This window comes from Myiozetetes cayanensis, unplaced genomic scaffold (genome assembly GCF_022539395.1).
Source record: "Myiozetetes cayanensis isolate MyiCay16 unplaced genomic scaffold, myiCay2020 scf1, whole genome shotgun sequence".
Classification (NCBI taxonomy): domain Eukaryota; kingdom Metazoa; phylum Chordata; class Aves; order Passeriformes; family Tyrannidae; genus Myiozetetes; species Myiozetetes cayanensis.
Window position 1 is genome coordinate 71,229,154 of NW_026086604.1, and position 16,414 is coordinate 71,245,567.

At 41.5% G+C, this 16,414-nt stretch overlaps 1 protein-coding gene across 1 annotated transcript; it reads left to right on the forward strand.

Annotated features, from left to right (window-relative positions):
- The first annotated feature begins 89 nt into the window (after positions 1-89).
- CCT5 (chaperonin containing TCP1 subunit 5) lies at positions 90-8,235 on the forward strand. The gene is made up of 11 exons (XM_050312008.1): positions 90-262; positions 1,227-1,287; positions 1,380-1,544; positions 2,042-2,240; positions 2,978-3,170; positions 4,087-4,236; positions 4,529-4,648; positions 4,972-5,157; positions 6,388-6,525; positions 6,877-7,057; positions 7,949-8,235. Exons 1-11 carry the CDS (start codon positions 158-160, stop codon positions 8,074-8,076), a joined length of 1,626 nt encoding a protein of 541 aa, XP_050167965.1. The 5' UTR covers positions 90-157; the 3' UTR covers positions 8,077-8,235.
- Positions 8,236-16,414: the final 8,179 nt, after the last annotated feature.

The window sequence follows — 16,414 nt, forward strand, 5'->3', positions numbered from 1 at the left end:
GGGTCCGCCGGGGGCGCCACAAACGTTCCGCCCGCGAAATATGTCCCGCCGGGGCCGGCTGCGCAGGCGCGGAGGCGTGTACGGCGTCACGGCGGGCGCGGCGGCTTCCGGTGGGAGCGCGCGAGCGGCGGCAGCGGCAGCGGCAGGAGCGGGAGCCATGTCGGCCATGGGCACTCTGGCGTTTGACGAGTATGGGCGCCCCTTCCTCATCCTCAAGGACCAGGAGCGCAAGACGCGCCTGATGGGGCTCGAGGCGCTCAAGGTGAGCGAGGCGGGGCGGCCGCCGGGGCCGCTGGTCCGCCCGTGGGCCCGCGCTGGGTGGGCCGCGCCGCGCCGCGCCATGCCGTGCTGTGCTGTGCTGTGCTGCTGCTGCTGCGAGGGGCGGGAGGACGGGGGCCCTGGGGACAAGGCCGAGCCGTGCTCTCCGCCAGCCCCACCCGAGGCGCAGGGCGGATGGAGCCCGGTGTAGGCCCGCAAGCGTGGGAGGGATGGAGGGAGAAAGAGGACATCGCCCCCGGGGCTGGGAATGCGCGGCACGGCGCCCGTGGGATCTCCATGCGGGAATGCGCCCCGGAGCCACGGCGTTTTGGGGCCGTCACCCCGCAGGTGCAGGCGCCCCTCCCTGCGGCCCCTCCCTGGGACCGCCGCCCCCAGCCCGGAGTGGCCGCTGCGGGAAGGCCGGGGCTGAGCGAGTCGGCACCGTGCGGGCGATACAAATAGCGAGAGGAGAGCGAAGCACTGGCACAGGTTGCTCAGGGAGGTTGCGGGTGCCACATCCCTGGCAGCGCCCAAGGCCAAGTTGGATGGGACTCTGAAGAACCTGGTCTAGTGGAAGGTGTCCCTGCCCCTACAAGGGCTTGGAACTGGTTGATCTTCAAGGTCCTTTCCAACCCAGACCGTTCTGTGGTGATTCTGTGATGAGTAAAATTGCACTGACTTCTCCTTGTAGCGTTGCCTGCTCCTGTTGCTGCCCTCCTTTAAACCTGGGTGCTGTCGCTTCGGCTGCTCTGCCTTTGCATGCTTTAGCAGAGCCAGCACAAGAAAAGCCACAGGAAATGTTTCTAGCATAAAGACAATACACATATCTTGACTTCTTTTTTTCACTCATAATCAGTTGCTGTCAGCTGAATCGCAGCACTTGCATTACTGTATTCTTCCTAGCTTATTGTTATGATTTCAGAATGCATGGTAATGATTTACCTTCTTTCTCCTTTGTTTTTTTTTAGTCTCACATAGTGGCAGCAAAGGCTGTAGCAAGTACTCTGAGAACATCCCTGGGCCCCAATGGTAATAATGAAACACTTCTACTGGTTCTCTCTTAGTAATTGTTTTGAGGGATTTTCTAGGTTTTCCTTCATGCTTTGAACGTGTATTTTTAGGCTTGGATAAAATGATGGTGGACAAGGATGGTGAGGTGACTGTGACAAATGATGGTGCTACCATCCTGAATTTGATGGATGTGGATCACCAGATAGCCAAACTTATGGTGGAGCTGGCTAAGTCTCAAGATGATGAAATTGGGGATGGAACTACTGGAGTCGTTGGTAAGAAAGTATTTCAAATTTAACTAAGATCTTCCAGCTTTAAAATCAAGCTTCTTCAGCTGTTTGAGAAATTTTGTGTGAAGTAACAGTAGCTTTTCTTTAGCAGTGCTTTAGAGTATTGCTGCAGCGTGCTTGTAGGTTCTTGTATTAGAAGCCCTTAAATCAGAAAGACACTTCTGTGTCGTTTCTAAGTATTTTAAGGTAATGCTGAGAACTCTCTTTGTACTTTAAACATTTTTCTGTACGATTTTCTTTCATAATCTTCTACCTGTCCTGCCTTGGTGCCTGTGCTTCATTTTGGTCTTAACATAATACTGTTTTCTTTCTAAGCACAGCAAGTAGGCGGTTGTTTAGAGTTATTTTGTTATTTAGGAAATGTTGAATTTCTGTAATATTACAGAAAAAATGAGAAAGCATGCTTTTTGATCTGTTGATAATGTTTTTAAAATGATGCTCCAATCAAGAGTAAAATTTACCTTTTTTTTTTTTTTTTTCAGTTCTGGCTGGAGCACTGTTGGAACAGGCTGAGCAATTACTAGATCGAGGTATTCACCCCATCAGAATAGCAGATGGTTATGAGCAGGCAGCCCGCATTGCTATTGAGCATCTAGACAAAATCAGTGACAGCTTTCCAGTTGATCCACAGAACATTGAGCCTCTGATCCAGACGGCAAAGACAACTCTCGGCTCTAAAGTGTAAGTCACAAAAACTTCAGAATATTTAAGCTTCCCTTGAAGACTCTTTGAGTGGAAAGGAGAAATCCTGGAGTTTTGATGAATTATTAAATTGTTTGCATTGTTGAAGTGCTGCTGAAGGCCCTTTTATGTTTCATTTTGGCTAATTTCTCAATGAACTCATGCTGTGAATCCTTTGTCTCTAAATAGTCAATTCCATGAAGTTAAACAGCATAGAATCAGCTTCATTCTAACGTGTTAGTTCCAGATTTCTGCATCACAGCAAATTCCAAGAGTAATGTAAATCTTGTAAAAATAATTACATGTAATGTTTCAGAAGTTTCATTTGTTGTGGGGTTTTTTCCTCTAAAAAAATTTTACCTTAGGATAGTTCCATAAGTTTCTTTTCCTTTATGGATTCTGTGTGTAGTTTAGACATTGGATGGGCTTCCTTTGCTGGGCTGTCTTAACAGTGGTTTCTGTCACTTGAGTGTTTATTGATAGTTGCTGCTCCTCATTGTATCAAGACTGTCCACAAAGGCTGTTTACTCCAACCCTGTTGTGTGTTGTGTTTTCTGCCATATCCAGCACCTTTTATGTCTGTGAACAAGCAGACAGGACCCTCTCTTTTAATGTAGAGTGCAAAAGTTTCTAGCTATAGTGATACTTCCTGCTGTTTGAGATTTGATAGAATCACTTTGTTGAAGAAATGTAATGCAGCTTAATTGTTTTTTGGTTGTTTTTTTTTTTAAACATAGAGTTAACCGTTGTCACAGACAAATGGCAGAAATTGCCGTGAATGCTGTACTGACAGTAGCAGACATGGAACGTAAAGATGTTGATTTTGAGCTGATCAAGGTACAAGGCAAAGTGGGAGGTAGACTGGAAGATACACAGTTGGTTAAAGGAGTGATTGTGGATAAAGATTTCAGTCATCCACAGATGCCTAAAGTAAGTGATGTCCCTGTGTGTGTGTCTGTCACATGTAATGGCTTAAATAAGATTGTCTTCACATGCTGTCCTGGCATTTGTTTAATATTTAAACAATCTTGTGATTTGGCTTGGCTTTTCACCCATGTATCAACAGAGGAAGGGGAGAGGAGCATGAAATTCTTCATATTGGAAGTTTAGAATTTACAGTAATATTGAGAGATTACGGCAAGAGGAGGAATTGCTGTCCTACTAAGTGAGGACAAGGGCAGAGAGTTCTGTGTTAAAGCAGAAATAATCATCCATAGTGTGTGATAGGCTTAATATGCTTAATGAAAGTTAGTATCAAGAAGTGCTTCTTAACCTTTGAGATTCCATGTTGTGCTATTTGGAACACCCCAGAAACTGTCCTTGTATTATATTTAGTGTAGATAAGGTCTCCCAAGTCTTTGGGCAATGTACTGCAAGAAAAATGGAGGCAGTTGAAAATTTTTACTGTTTTTAACTATTTTTCTAGCTGGTGACACTGTTTATTCTGTAAAAAGGAAACTAGTGAAAAATATCAGTCATGTAGTACTTGAAATGTTGCTATAAAAATTATTAGTATTCTCAATGGTCACTTTGGATAGGGCAAATAACAGTTTCATTGAATTTTTTGTGTTTTTTAAACATTAAACTATGAAAAGACATCACTGTTAAAGATTGTTAAGAGCTTAAACAGCATCTAGAAGCTGTGGAATTTATTCTAAGAGGGTTACAGAGATTCTTGACAGAATTATTTAGTTACAGTTAGTTCCACTTGAGAATAAGTTAGATGGTCTTCACATTTCCTCCTATGCCCATGTTTGTAAAGATATGTCTGTAAGTTTTGCAGATACAAGAAAGAGGTGCTAACGAGGTAAAAACTCAACTTTTTGGGTTTTTTTGAATTGCACAGGAGCTAAAAGATGTTAAAATTGCAATCCTTACTTGTCCATTCGAACCACCTAAGCCTAAAACCAAACATAAGCTTGATGTCACATCTGTGGATGACTACAAGGCACTGCAGAAATACGAAAAAGAGAAGTTTGAAGAGATGGTGAAGCAGGTAGTCTTCAGGATTGTTTCTGTTTTCTTTGTCTTTCATAGCCTTTACACAAAATAGCATAATGCATTGATTTATTCCTGGAAATGAGGTAATACTCCTTATAGGAGGCAACATACAAGCAATTGTAGTGCTATGAATAAAAGCTAAGTTTATGTATACCACATTAGTTTAAAATATATTTTTATCTCTACGCATGCCAGAGGGTTCTTCTTCAGATTTCTATTTTGAGAAAATTATGAGAATTAAAACCATGAAGAGATTGTTTAAGACTGATGATTTATGTTGCTTTCAGATAAAAGACACTGGTGCAAACCTTGCTATTTGCCAGTGGGGTTTTGATGATGAGGCAAATCACCTGCTGCTCCAGAATGAGCTGCCTGCTGTTCGTTGGGTTGGTGGACCTGAAATAGAAGTAAGTAAAATTGGGCTTTGTACTAGTTGTCAAACATTTGTTAAATGATAGGCTGTATTAGCTAAAAGTTCAAACTTTCTGGGTAGAACTGCGTAATTGTGCACATGGGTGGGTATTGGAGGAAAAGCATTGGTGATCTATGGAGGAACATACAACAAATGGGATTATGGTTTATAATTGGAGTGTACATATATGACTTTAGATGTCTAGGAACTCTTGCAGTTTGCAGAAACAAAGCATCGCATGAAATACTTTCAAGTGATGGGAAGATAAGCTTTTGGAGTAGGCATTTGACTTCTTAACTGATGGTTGTTTAACTTCAGTTAATCGCCATTGCGACTGGAGGACGCATTGTTCCTCGCTTCTGTGAACTCACACCAGAGAAACTGGGTTTTGCCGGTGTTGTCCGAGAGATCTCCTTTGGAACAACAAAGGACAGAATGCTTCTCATTGAACAGTGTCAAAATTCCAGAGCTGTGACCATTTTCATCAGAGGAGGAAATAAAATGGTGAGATGCTTGGTCTGTTATAAATGTTTGATACAGAAGATGCAGAATGTGTAGTTCCTTTCTAAAGCATGTTAATAAACTCCTCTTGATTTTTCTCTACATTTTCCTTGCAGTGTGGACAAATAGAAGGGATAAAGGGTTATAGGCAGTCATGACTGTGTGTCAGAAGTCACTTGTTAGATTCACATCCTATGTTTTTAAATAAAAACTTTGTTCCCTCTCTGTTAGACCATATAGTTCATAAATATAGAAATAATTTTACCTGTGGATTCTCTGGGTTTTTTCTCATGGTTCACTTTTGTGAGTAAATACTGGCATCTTTGAAAGATTCAGTTTTATCGTAAGATCTAATTGTAACGCTTCTGATTAAGTCCAGTTAAAAAAATGAAAAATTAAAAAGCCAAACCAACACACACCCTATACACCTCCACCCTCCCAGAACAAGACCATTTTAAATGCATATGCACGTAACCTGGGTTTTGGTTGTACTGTTAGCGCTAAATTCTATTTACTATAGGTCAAGTCCTACTCTGAGTGAAAAAAATTGAGAAAAAAGAACATATCCTGAAAAGTTCTTTAAGGAAGCAAACATATTGCTTTAAAGGTTAGAATAACTTGTTAAATCCTCCTCTGTAACCATAGAGCTGGATAGCTGGATTGACAAGTTCTGTCTCGATGCTGACATACTTGCCCTGGTGGCAAATTCCAAATCGTGATTGATGCAAACTAAGAAGCAGTTCTTTTCACAAGCTAAATGAACATCTGTCTCAGCCCAGTGTATTTATTGGTTCAGTATATGTTTGTTAAATATTTATTGTTAAATATATAATGTGTTAAATACAAATTTGTTAAATATATGTTAAATCCTCCTACATCTGTTGAAGTTGGGGGTTGACAGAAACTGCAGCTGAAAAAAATGTTGGCATTTAAGTCTTGGTGTTTTGTGTCTCGTAAATATAAAAGATTAAAAACCCTACCACGTAAGTTTTTGTCCCTTTAATTACATATTTAACAAATAACATTGAAATTACATATATATATTTTTATTCTTTCTTTGTCACTGGATGTCTAACATTCTATATTTTGAAGTAATATAGCAGCAGTAGAGCTGCACTAGAGCCATGAGAAGATCCTACAGTTTATTTGCAATTTTCATTTCTGTATTAGGAAATACCTCTTCATAGCCTTGAGTTGTGTATATTGTAAAATACATGCTTTTTATAATTCCAGATTATTGAAGAAGCAAAGCGATCTCTTCATGATGCATTGTGTGTAATCCGAAATCTCGTTCGTGATAATCGTATTGTGTATGGTGGCGGTGCAGCTGAAATTTCTTGTGCCTTGGCAGTCAGTGAAGCAGCAGATAAGGTGAGAAAGGAGTAGTTAAAACTGTCTTTAGAGATGCCAGAAAAACATCAAAGATCTTCCAACACATGCGTATTGTGGAACTTTCTGACATTCACTTATAACCAGCATTAAAAGTTTTCTTTCCCTTCTCTGTAAAAAGTCATTACTAGTACTATTTTTCCTTTTATGATAAGAGCAGTTTAATTTTCTTCTTTAATTTGCAAGTAGTTATTGTCCAGAGGTATTAGCTCAGTTATTAAATTCCCAACAAAATCTGCATGTTGTGTGTGTATATTTCATAGCTAGTATGAAAGTCCGCTTTTACTAACATTGGCATTAATAGCTTATGGATTCAAATTTCTTCTCCTCTAGTGCCCATCTTTGGAGCAGTATGCTGTGAGAGCTTTTGCAGATGCCCTGGAGGTAATTCCCATGGCACTGTCGGAGAACAGTGGTATGAATCCAATACAGACTATGACCGAAGTGCGGGCTAGGCAAGTGAAAGAAAATAATCCAGCCCTTGGCATTGATTGTTTGCAGAAAGGAACAAACGGTAAGAACTGCAGGGTGGAGAAGGAGGAGCTTACAGGCTTTTCTTTCTCAAACGCTCAGAATGCTTACTATGGATTTTTTTTAAGCAGCTTCAGTTTTTCAGACTCTTGCACCTTGTCATAATGAATGGGAATGCAGGTGGAGAGATACATGCATGTCTACCAGGAAGAAAATGTGTCGTTACTTGAAAACCTTAATTTGGTGGCAAGATTAGTTGAAGATGTGTGCTGACATTGTGGCATAGGAAAAAAAGCTACTCTCATTATGAGACAAGAGCAGGCTGTGTTTTAAATACTGTAGTTTTAGTGATCCAGTTTACACTACAGCCCTGCAAATAACTGTGAAGAAGTAAACAAAAGGCTGAAAATATTTTGGTGTAGTGTTGTTCACACCAGTAGGTTTGCATATATAGACCTGTAACAAGCACGTGAAGACTTAAGGAGCCAGTGTATAAAAACTTATTTTCATCTGGATGTACACTCTTCAAAATAATTGGTAAATTGCAGAATTTGTAAATTCTTAAGCTTTCTTTGATTAGGTGTTTCTGTTTTATGGCATTTGAACTTGCACTTCTTTAGTGGTTGCTCAGCGCTTAAGGTGCTTTCAGTATATGTATATAGAAACTTTGCTTTTCAAAAAGTAATGCAGAATGGTGAAGAGTTACAACTGAGGAAAAGCTAGTTGGGAAAAGAGTTGGATCTTAATGTCCCAAGATCTTTGGTAAGAACCCAGATGTAAAATTAATTTGTACAAATGGTGTTTGTAAGCTACAGTGGCCAAGAGTAACAATTTCAAAACATTCTATGAAATTACATGTAAATTACTGTCTCAAGCTAAATACAATATCGAGACTTGAGGACAAGTGTCTAATACTTCTGCTTTCTTTTGGCAGATATGAAACAGCAGCATGTTATAGAAACCTTGATTGGTAAGAAACAGCAGATTTCTCTGGCAACTCAGGTTGTTAGAATGATCCTGAAGATTGATGATATCCGTAGGCCTGGAGAATCTGAAGAGTGAAGGTTGAAAAGCAAGAAACATTAAGGGGCCAGAACAGTAGCGAAGACAGTAGTATACTGATGCTTCATCTTCAGCTATTTATTTTGGACGCTTTTTGTTTCACATACTGTAACGGCTAATTGTTGGAAATAAAACACAATTTAGCACTGGTGATTTCAAGACTTGTTTCAGAAGTATTTTCTTAGACAAGTGTGAATATTCATAGAAAACACTGCCTGAATGTATAGAGGAAAAATCATAAATAATGCAACAATAAAATTCCATAGGTCCTTTTCTATTGCTCCTGCAGCTAGCTGCTTATGAGCAAAGCCCACATAGTCTCATTTTAAGAGGTCTGTCAGCAGTGAAGCAAGCAAATTATTAAAATAAATTTTCATTTCATTATGTAATTACTAACTAATTATTTTAGCCTCCAGTAATTCTCATATGGGAAGTTTATCAAGTATGAAGGTTCAGTCTGAGGATTTAAAGGAACTGTATTTCACGATTCAAGTTGCTTCTATTTTTTTCTCTCGTTGGTACCCTATTCCTGATTTATGTGCAAGGAAGGTTTTTTTTTTTCAGGAGTACATACATTCACCTAAGTGTGTTTTTTTCCCCAGTACTATGTCTATAATACCACAATTGAGAGTGTTTACTTTGGAAGTCCCCAGTATGATCTCAGAATGGTAAATTTGTTAGTAAAGTGCCTTGCTTGTGAAACTATCAGCAAGAAACAAGTGGTAGACCAGAACCTAATGTACAGATCTTTTTTTTTCATATTTAAAAGCAAGGGAAGTATTGTAAATATCAGTTCAGCATCACTTGTGTTACATTTCACATGCATAGTTTTAAATTTTCAGCAGAGTGTAGGACAGAGGAAACTTTTTACTGGTCACTGTTTTCTAGTAGGTCTTGTTCTGATTGTTTTTTGCTGTGACCATACCTCACTTGTGCCAAGCAAAATCCTTCAGTGAGTGTTGACAGAGGAAAAACAATAGAAACAACAAGTTTACTTGTGAGACTGGTTATATTTCTAGAACTGTTTGAGGAAAATCATGCAAAGCTTTATTGTCATTGTTAGTGAGTAGTGGTGTGTTACTCTTACCTTTTCCCAACTTGGCTTCATTTACATGCAGTTCATTGGACAGCAACAGCTACTCACTTTTACTGCTGCTGAACTCAGGCATTCTGAATCGCTTCATGGGTGCAAGTGTGATTCTAAAAGCCCATCAATACCTGGGCTCATGTAGAGCCATCTCTTACTTTGTTCACTAACACAAAAAGAAAACAGGTGTAGCCAGAACCTGAAAGAGAGTAATGCAATTTTACTAATGTATCCCTTTCACCTCATAGTGAAGTTGTACATGTGATAGAGAGGAAGTAAGAAAAGTTATTCCCATTTTACTGTTTTTTCCTTACACTCCTGTCCACTGTAGTTGTGGTTAAACCCCAGCTGGCATCTAAACCTTACACAGTCGCTCACTCACTCCTTCCCTGATGCAGTGAGGGAGAAAATCAAAAGTAAAAGTGAGAAAACTCATGGTTTTTAGATAAAGTCAAGTTTATTAGGGAAAGTAAAAGCCAGGCACAAGCAAAGTAAAATAAGGAATTCATCACCAGCTCCCAGTGTTAGGCACGTGTTCATCCATCTCCAGGAAAACAGCTCTATCACACATAACTAACTAGGGGAGCTTTGACCTGGGCTATACCTGGGGCTAATTCAGGTCATCTGCCTGGGTGTGACCCCTCCCAGCCTCTTGCACACCCCCAGCCTATTTCCTGTGGGTCAGGGACAGTGTGAAAAGCAGAGGCCGCCTTGATGCACTTTTCAGCAATAGCAAAAATACTGGTTTCTTTTCAGCAGCGTTTTGGTCACATCTTAAAGCACAGCCCCATACCAGCTACTGTGAAGAAAATGAACTTCATCCCACCTGGAGGCAGCATACCTGCCTGTCTGCATTGGTGAATCCCATTACTAAATTATTTCAGTTTCACCTATCAACTCTTTTTCAGTTACTTTTCCTTTGGCGGTGGTTTAGATATTGTGACTCCTCTGAGATGTGAGGTGCCAGGAAGAAATGGACATTACTGCACACCACTTTTGGATGTTCTGACTGGAAGATGTAGAGCAGGCACAGCAGGGAGCACTGCTGCAAGTGGCCTGGGGGAATGTTCTGCAGATGTGCTTTCCAGATGGTACCCAGGGTTGTCTCACAGCAACTGGGAGCTGACTGTAACACTGGACAAATCTTCAGCAGGATGTGGTCAGAACTTGGTGGTAGTATGTTAGGTGGTTTGGTTTTTTTTTTCTTCCCAGGGCAAGTTTTAACTGTAATCACTGCTTAATTCAGAAGCCTCTAGGAACACAGGACAATTTATTTTGAAAACTGAAATTGTGGCTTTGCTGATCTGACTTACGGAAATAAACATTTTGTGCTCTGTACATAAATATTTTTTAACATTCAAATAGATCTTAGTATGGGAAGTCTGAAGCTTGGTAATGGAACTTTGATAAAATTGTAAGAAATTGAAGTTGTTATTTTTTCAGAGGTTTGTAGTTCAACATAAATATATAGCATTAGTACTGTCAGTCATGGTTGCATGGAGGCAGTTGCAGGACAAATGGCTTTCATCACAGCATGCAACACACAACTGAAAGTATTAAACCAAATTAATGAAAGCAGTGCAGCTCAAACTGGTACACTTTCGTGGCAGGAGTAATTAAATTTGTGTAACCACTGGGAAATAAAAGCCTAGTGTAGTGGTGTGTTTGGAGCTGCAGGCCCTACAGTCTCTTCAAGTACTACTCCCTTACTCCAGGGAAAATGAGAGGTTCGCCACGGGAGGGCAACATATGCCTATCACTGCCATAGCAAACGGCATCCAGGTTTTTTTAAAGCGAGGTGAGGCAGCCGGCAGATCTTTCCCAGTGTCACTGACACGGCACATATATGTCATCAGCCAGATCTGAATCTTTCTGAATTCCCCTTCAAGGGCTCAGTGACTTGAGCTAAATTCATGATTGGCCCCATGGACATGACTGTATCCTCATTCATATCCAAGTTTTCACATCTTCCTAGGACCCTGTCTCTGTCTTGCCAGCTGGCTTTTCCCAGCCTCATTTCTTATTCTCTCTTGTTGTGTTCCCAAGCCTGGGCTCCTTTCCTCCTCTGATCTCTCACATCTCTATGCTGACACAGTGCTTGCCTGTGCAAGCACACAAGGCAAGGCTGCCAGGAGCACAGTGCACAGCACATCATGTAGATCCCTCTCCATCCCTCCTGCTCACACTCCTCCTGCAGCAGCTGTGGGGTGCAGTGCTTCTGAGCTTAGAGCTGAGCTTCTGACTTTAAGCATGCCACAGTGATTGAGATAAATCAGGTCTGAGTGGATTTTTTTTTCAGGAATAGGGTTAAGCAGATCTGTGAAACAACATTCCTGTTTCTCTACAGACACTTCTTATAACTAACACATTTTTCCTTTGTTTAGGGAAAAAACCTGCTGTTTAATCATTTCTGCATACTTCATGGGGAAAGATGCCTCATAATGCAAACAGTTCCTGTCTGAACAATCTAATCTGACAAGCTTATAGATGAGGTCTTTAATGGAGCAAGTCAAGCAGTCTTGCTAGCACTCTCTTAGCTCTCTTGCTAATATCAGGACACATGAATACTAGGATATCTAGACCCAGACCTACCTAAACTAAGCTGAGCAGCTCCAGAACCTGCCAAGGCTGTATGTTTTTATGCTACATCTGTACAGAAAAGAGGGCACCATGGGAGCTGCTCTCCTCTGTGGCAGGATGGCATGACTGTCCCTTGCATGGGACAGTGTAAATTACTGTTACATTGGCCATGGGGATGATTATTACGCTCTCTGGACTCAGTTTACCATCATCCAAAGAGGGATGATTCAATTGTGAGGTCTGGGTCTGGGAGACTAGCCTTGTATGTCCTCCGTCTCCATTTCACATCTTGGAGGGTTTCCCAGGAGCTCTCTGCCAGGGAACATTTCTCACCATGTTAAAGAGCTAATTAAATGGACTGACAGTGTTTGGTTTGTAAACAACTCATCTCTGTGATACAGGAGAGACAGTTTGCTAAAGTCAAATGACTATGGAGTAAATATTTAGTACATTCTCTGTAACACAGACTCTGTGATTTCTGCCTGGTGTACCTGCACTACAATCTGCATCCTCGTGAGATGGGTCCCTGAGCTATTTGGGACCAGTAGTTGCGTTGTGCTGTGGAGAGGCTCCTGCCTTGCAGTGCTGAACAGCAGTTCAGCAGTTCAGGCACTGAGGTCTCTGCCAGTTCTGTGGTGCCTGCGCGCTCATTGAACATGGGACACTGCTGTCAGGGCCTGAGTGTGCTCCTCTGGCTTCCCACACCAGGGGATTGGCTGCTTGTCACCTTAATCAGACTGCTGGGGAAAACGCTGGGAGTGAAAGAGAACTGGAGAAAAGCTCTCCCACTTTTGCTCCAGAGCTGCATTTAGGCTCAGTACATGCCCTTGCTCCTTGTTTGAACTATGTCTCAGCTATGCCTGTGCCTTGCTGGTACTGATGCTGGATTGACCTCCTGGCTTGTCCTTAACCTTGCCTTCGCAAGTCAGACTTACCTGGTGGTCTTGACTTTTCTCTGCCCCTGGTTACTGTGCCTAGACCTGCTCTGCTTTTCTTGCTTGGGTGCAATAATGTCATGGAGCTCTGGAAGAGAACAGCGGCCAGAAGTTGTTTGGAAAGAGAATGTCAGCAGGCCATTGAAGGAGTCCTTACACTTTGGCACGGGCAGCTCTCCTGCAGTGTACAAGCAGGGTCTGGGAAAGCAGAGGTGGAGTGAGCAAAGGAAAGCTGGGGAATCTCAAGGAAATCAGCACTTGATTACAGTGAATGGTGGGCACTTGGAACTTTAGTCAGGTAAAGAAGAATAAAATATTAGGATTAGAAAATAAATATCAGTATGAGTAATGCTTTGATGAAGACATCAGGTCTGTGGGATGGGATACTACCATAAGCTCTCTCTCCCTCTCAAAAAAGTCAAGCAGGTGTGAACACAAGATATAAACACTTGGTGTGTATTCTATCTCTTTTTCTGTCTGCAGTAGGGTCCATAATGGGATACAGTGTTCTCTGCCAACAAGAAAAGATCATGACTGCTTCATCTTCATCTTCGCAGTATCCCAATAGCGTCTAAAGAGGGAGCAGCAATGAGAAACTTCAAAATGCTATGAGTGAACTACAATGCTAGGCTTGGTTACTGTTGTGTCCCACTCCTATGTGGAAGGGAGCACCTAAAATTCATAGGTGTCCACGGCCAAAAAAGAATGGTAAAAAACAAGAGGATCCAGAAAAGAAAGCTCACAGAGTTTTATTACAAAACACACTCGGCATGGAAATTGATAAATGTTTTGCCCCTACTTTCTAATAATAAGAGAAGTAGAAAACTAAAAGGAGGGAAGAAATGGAGAGTGAAAGAGAGATCAGAAAAGAGAGGAAAGAAGATCACTGGCCAATCCAGCCAACAGATGTCCAGGGTCCTGAGGGAGCCACCCAAGCTTTGTGGAGGCCCCTCCTTATAGGTAAGTTTTACTTGGGATCAGGTTTCTTACTCTTTGTGTGAGTGAGCATGAGCAGTCCATTCTTCTGGACATTTTTGGAAACTGGCTGGGAGTCTTTGAGGGTCTTTTGGTGGTCTTGATCCCCCTCTACTAGTCTTGCCCACTCCTTAATTCCACTTCTGCGTTTGTGCTCTTCTGTGCTGTGCAGTCTTCATGGACCAGAACAGAGAAGCTGGCTCAAGAAGTGTGCTCCCCTATATCAGTACTTCCAGGCACATCCTGTTCTAACTTGTCAGCTGGAATGTCCATTGGTGTTTTGAGGCAGAGCAAGGCATTAACTCCTTACTGCTCAGTTACTCATTTGTACTGTGGGATTTGTCCTGTCTCAGGGATTCCCATTCTACCTAGCTGGTGCTTCACTTCTTCTTTGCCTCCATCCAAATGATGGGAGATTTCTTTCTTCTCTCCATGAACTGGCTGTGCTGCCAAGGACTATATATTCCCCTTCCCTACACTCCAATTTGTAGTTTAATTCTCAAATCCATGGGGGAGAAAAAAATCTATTACATAACACTACATTTGAGGTCTCCATTTATCTGCAGGCTCCTCCTAACTCAAAATCTGCTGAAAGCTGGGAATTGTCTTTGAGGAATTGTCACCATATACTTGACCTGTTCTTATAACTGTTTTTTAAGAGACAGGATATTAGATTAGATGAGATGTTTAGTCTAATGTGAAAGTATAACTATATTGAGGCAAGCTCTTCAAACTTTGTGCTATATAGATAAAACTGACTGATGTGAAGAACCACGGGTGAACTGACAGATTGATTCTGATTCTCATAAAGCAATTGTCATAACTATGTAGCTAAGACTTTTTAAAAGGCCTTTAAATGTACCTCTTTTCTTGGAATGTAATCCAAAGTTACAGGAAGAGTCCACTCTTCCCACACCGTAAGTTCTGGCAGAAAACAAATAAAATTGTTTTATGTTTGGGTCAATATTGTATCAGTTCAATAAACAAAAAACTTCAGTTCAATAAAATTTACAGAGATGACACTGAAGCAGCATTGCTTTCCTTCTTTAAATCTTTTAAGTAGTTTGGTATCAAATGAACAGTCTTGAAAAGATTTCCTTGAATTCACATTTAATTTGAAATTATTTGTTTTTAAAAGAAAAATCAATATAACACAAATATTTAAAAATATGTTTTGAATTTAAAGATTTTGTGATTTCTCATACAGTATAGTACCTTTTTAAACCCTGTGAAGAAAATTGTCTGTTTCTTCTGAAACCCCTGAGTAACCAAGCTGATTTCTAAAAATTGTCATTTATTTTTTCACTCCAGATCAGGAAGGAGTGTTTTTGCTGCTGGCACAAACAGAGCCTGTGTACTTGGGGGACTATCTAGTGTCACCTCAGCTGCTCTATCTCAGGGCATCAGGGCCTCAGACTGTCTCAGTTTCAAGAAGCTCCTTTGATTTATGTGTCTTATGGCACCTAGTTCTCAGAGTATCATAGAAAAAACCTGTCCAATATGAAAATTGCTGAGTTCCCACTCTCTAACTGAACTGTTTCGTGGTGAAATTCTCTATCACCTGCTCACCTGCTCATATTCTTCACTCACTGACCATCCTCATCATCCAACTCACAAGTGAAAAGTCCTGTACAATCTCCTGACCTTTCTCCCACACTTACACCACTGACTCCTCAACTGCCTGCTGCCAGGCGTGTGTACCCGCAACCCATGGGCAGGAGCTGATAGTCCTCACACTCAGCTGGGTATTCCAGTGAACATAACACTTCTCCAAGGACCACTAAGCCATCTCTCTACGTGCTTATCCCAGGTGGTCATTGATTCTCCCTGCTCTCTACTGCTCTTTGAATATGAGTCTTGCTATGAGCTGACATTAGCAGGTTTCTTTTTTTCACATCCAGCTACTGTGCTGGCTGGCATTTTGCAAGTGCCTTGACTAGACACTTAGATATGAGGTCTTCTCATTAACACGTCTGTTGTAATTGGAAGAAGGCCAAAAGCTGGGAAAGGCAGGTTTCCAGGACTGCATTTGATTTAAGGGCAGCACTAATAGTTAAGGTTAAGTGAGTGCAAGTGCTAGTGACAGGCAATGAGCACAGAGGGACAGAAGGTAAAGCATGCCCAGTGCTGGAGAAGAAAGAGTGTTAGGAAATGACTGAAAATCCACTTAGGAAACATCCTTAGCTGAGTAACTTTGGGATAACATTGCAATGGCACATCCTCTTAATAGTCGCTATGCTGCCCTGCTTTTTAGCTGTGTTGACTCACTCCCCAAGAAAAGCTACTGCTACAAATCCCATGGGAGCTCCATTTCTGACTCCTCAGGATCTGGGTCAAGCTCTCTCTCTCTTGCTATTTCATGCTAGGATCATGCAAATGTCCAGGGTGTGGACAGATCAGCACAGCCTTGCCTTGTGTTCCTTGACAAAGTTTTCAGTAATTACTTCTCTGTTACTAATATAAAAAGTATGTGACCTCCAGCTCCTGATTGTTTAGGAAGAGCAGAGAACAGAAAATTCCCAAACTGGGCACTGAATGTTAATGCTTTTGAGCAGAAGTGCAGAAGCTAACAGAGCCAACAAAGTTCAGTGGCTGTTCAGAAGTGATTTCATTCCTTGGCTGAAACTAAGCTTGGGAGAAGATGAAACTCAGTTCTGGAGGGAGCAGTTTAGAGCTGTTGGAAAACAGGTCATGTTACTAAGTCCCAGGCAAATCTGAATTCCTGAGGCAGGGATTATTGTGGGTATGGGTGTTTGAATCC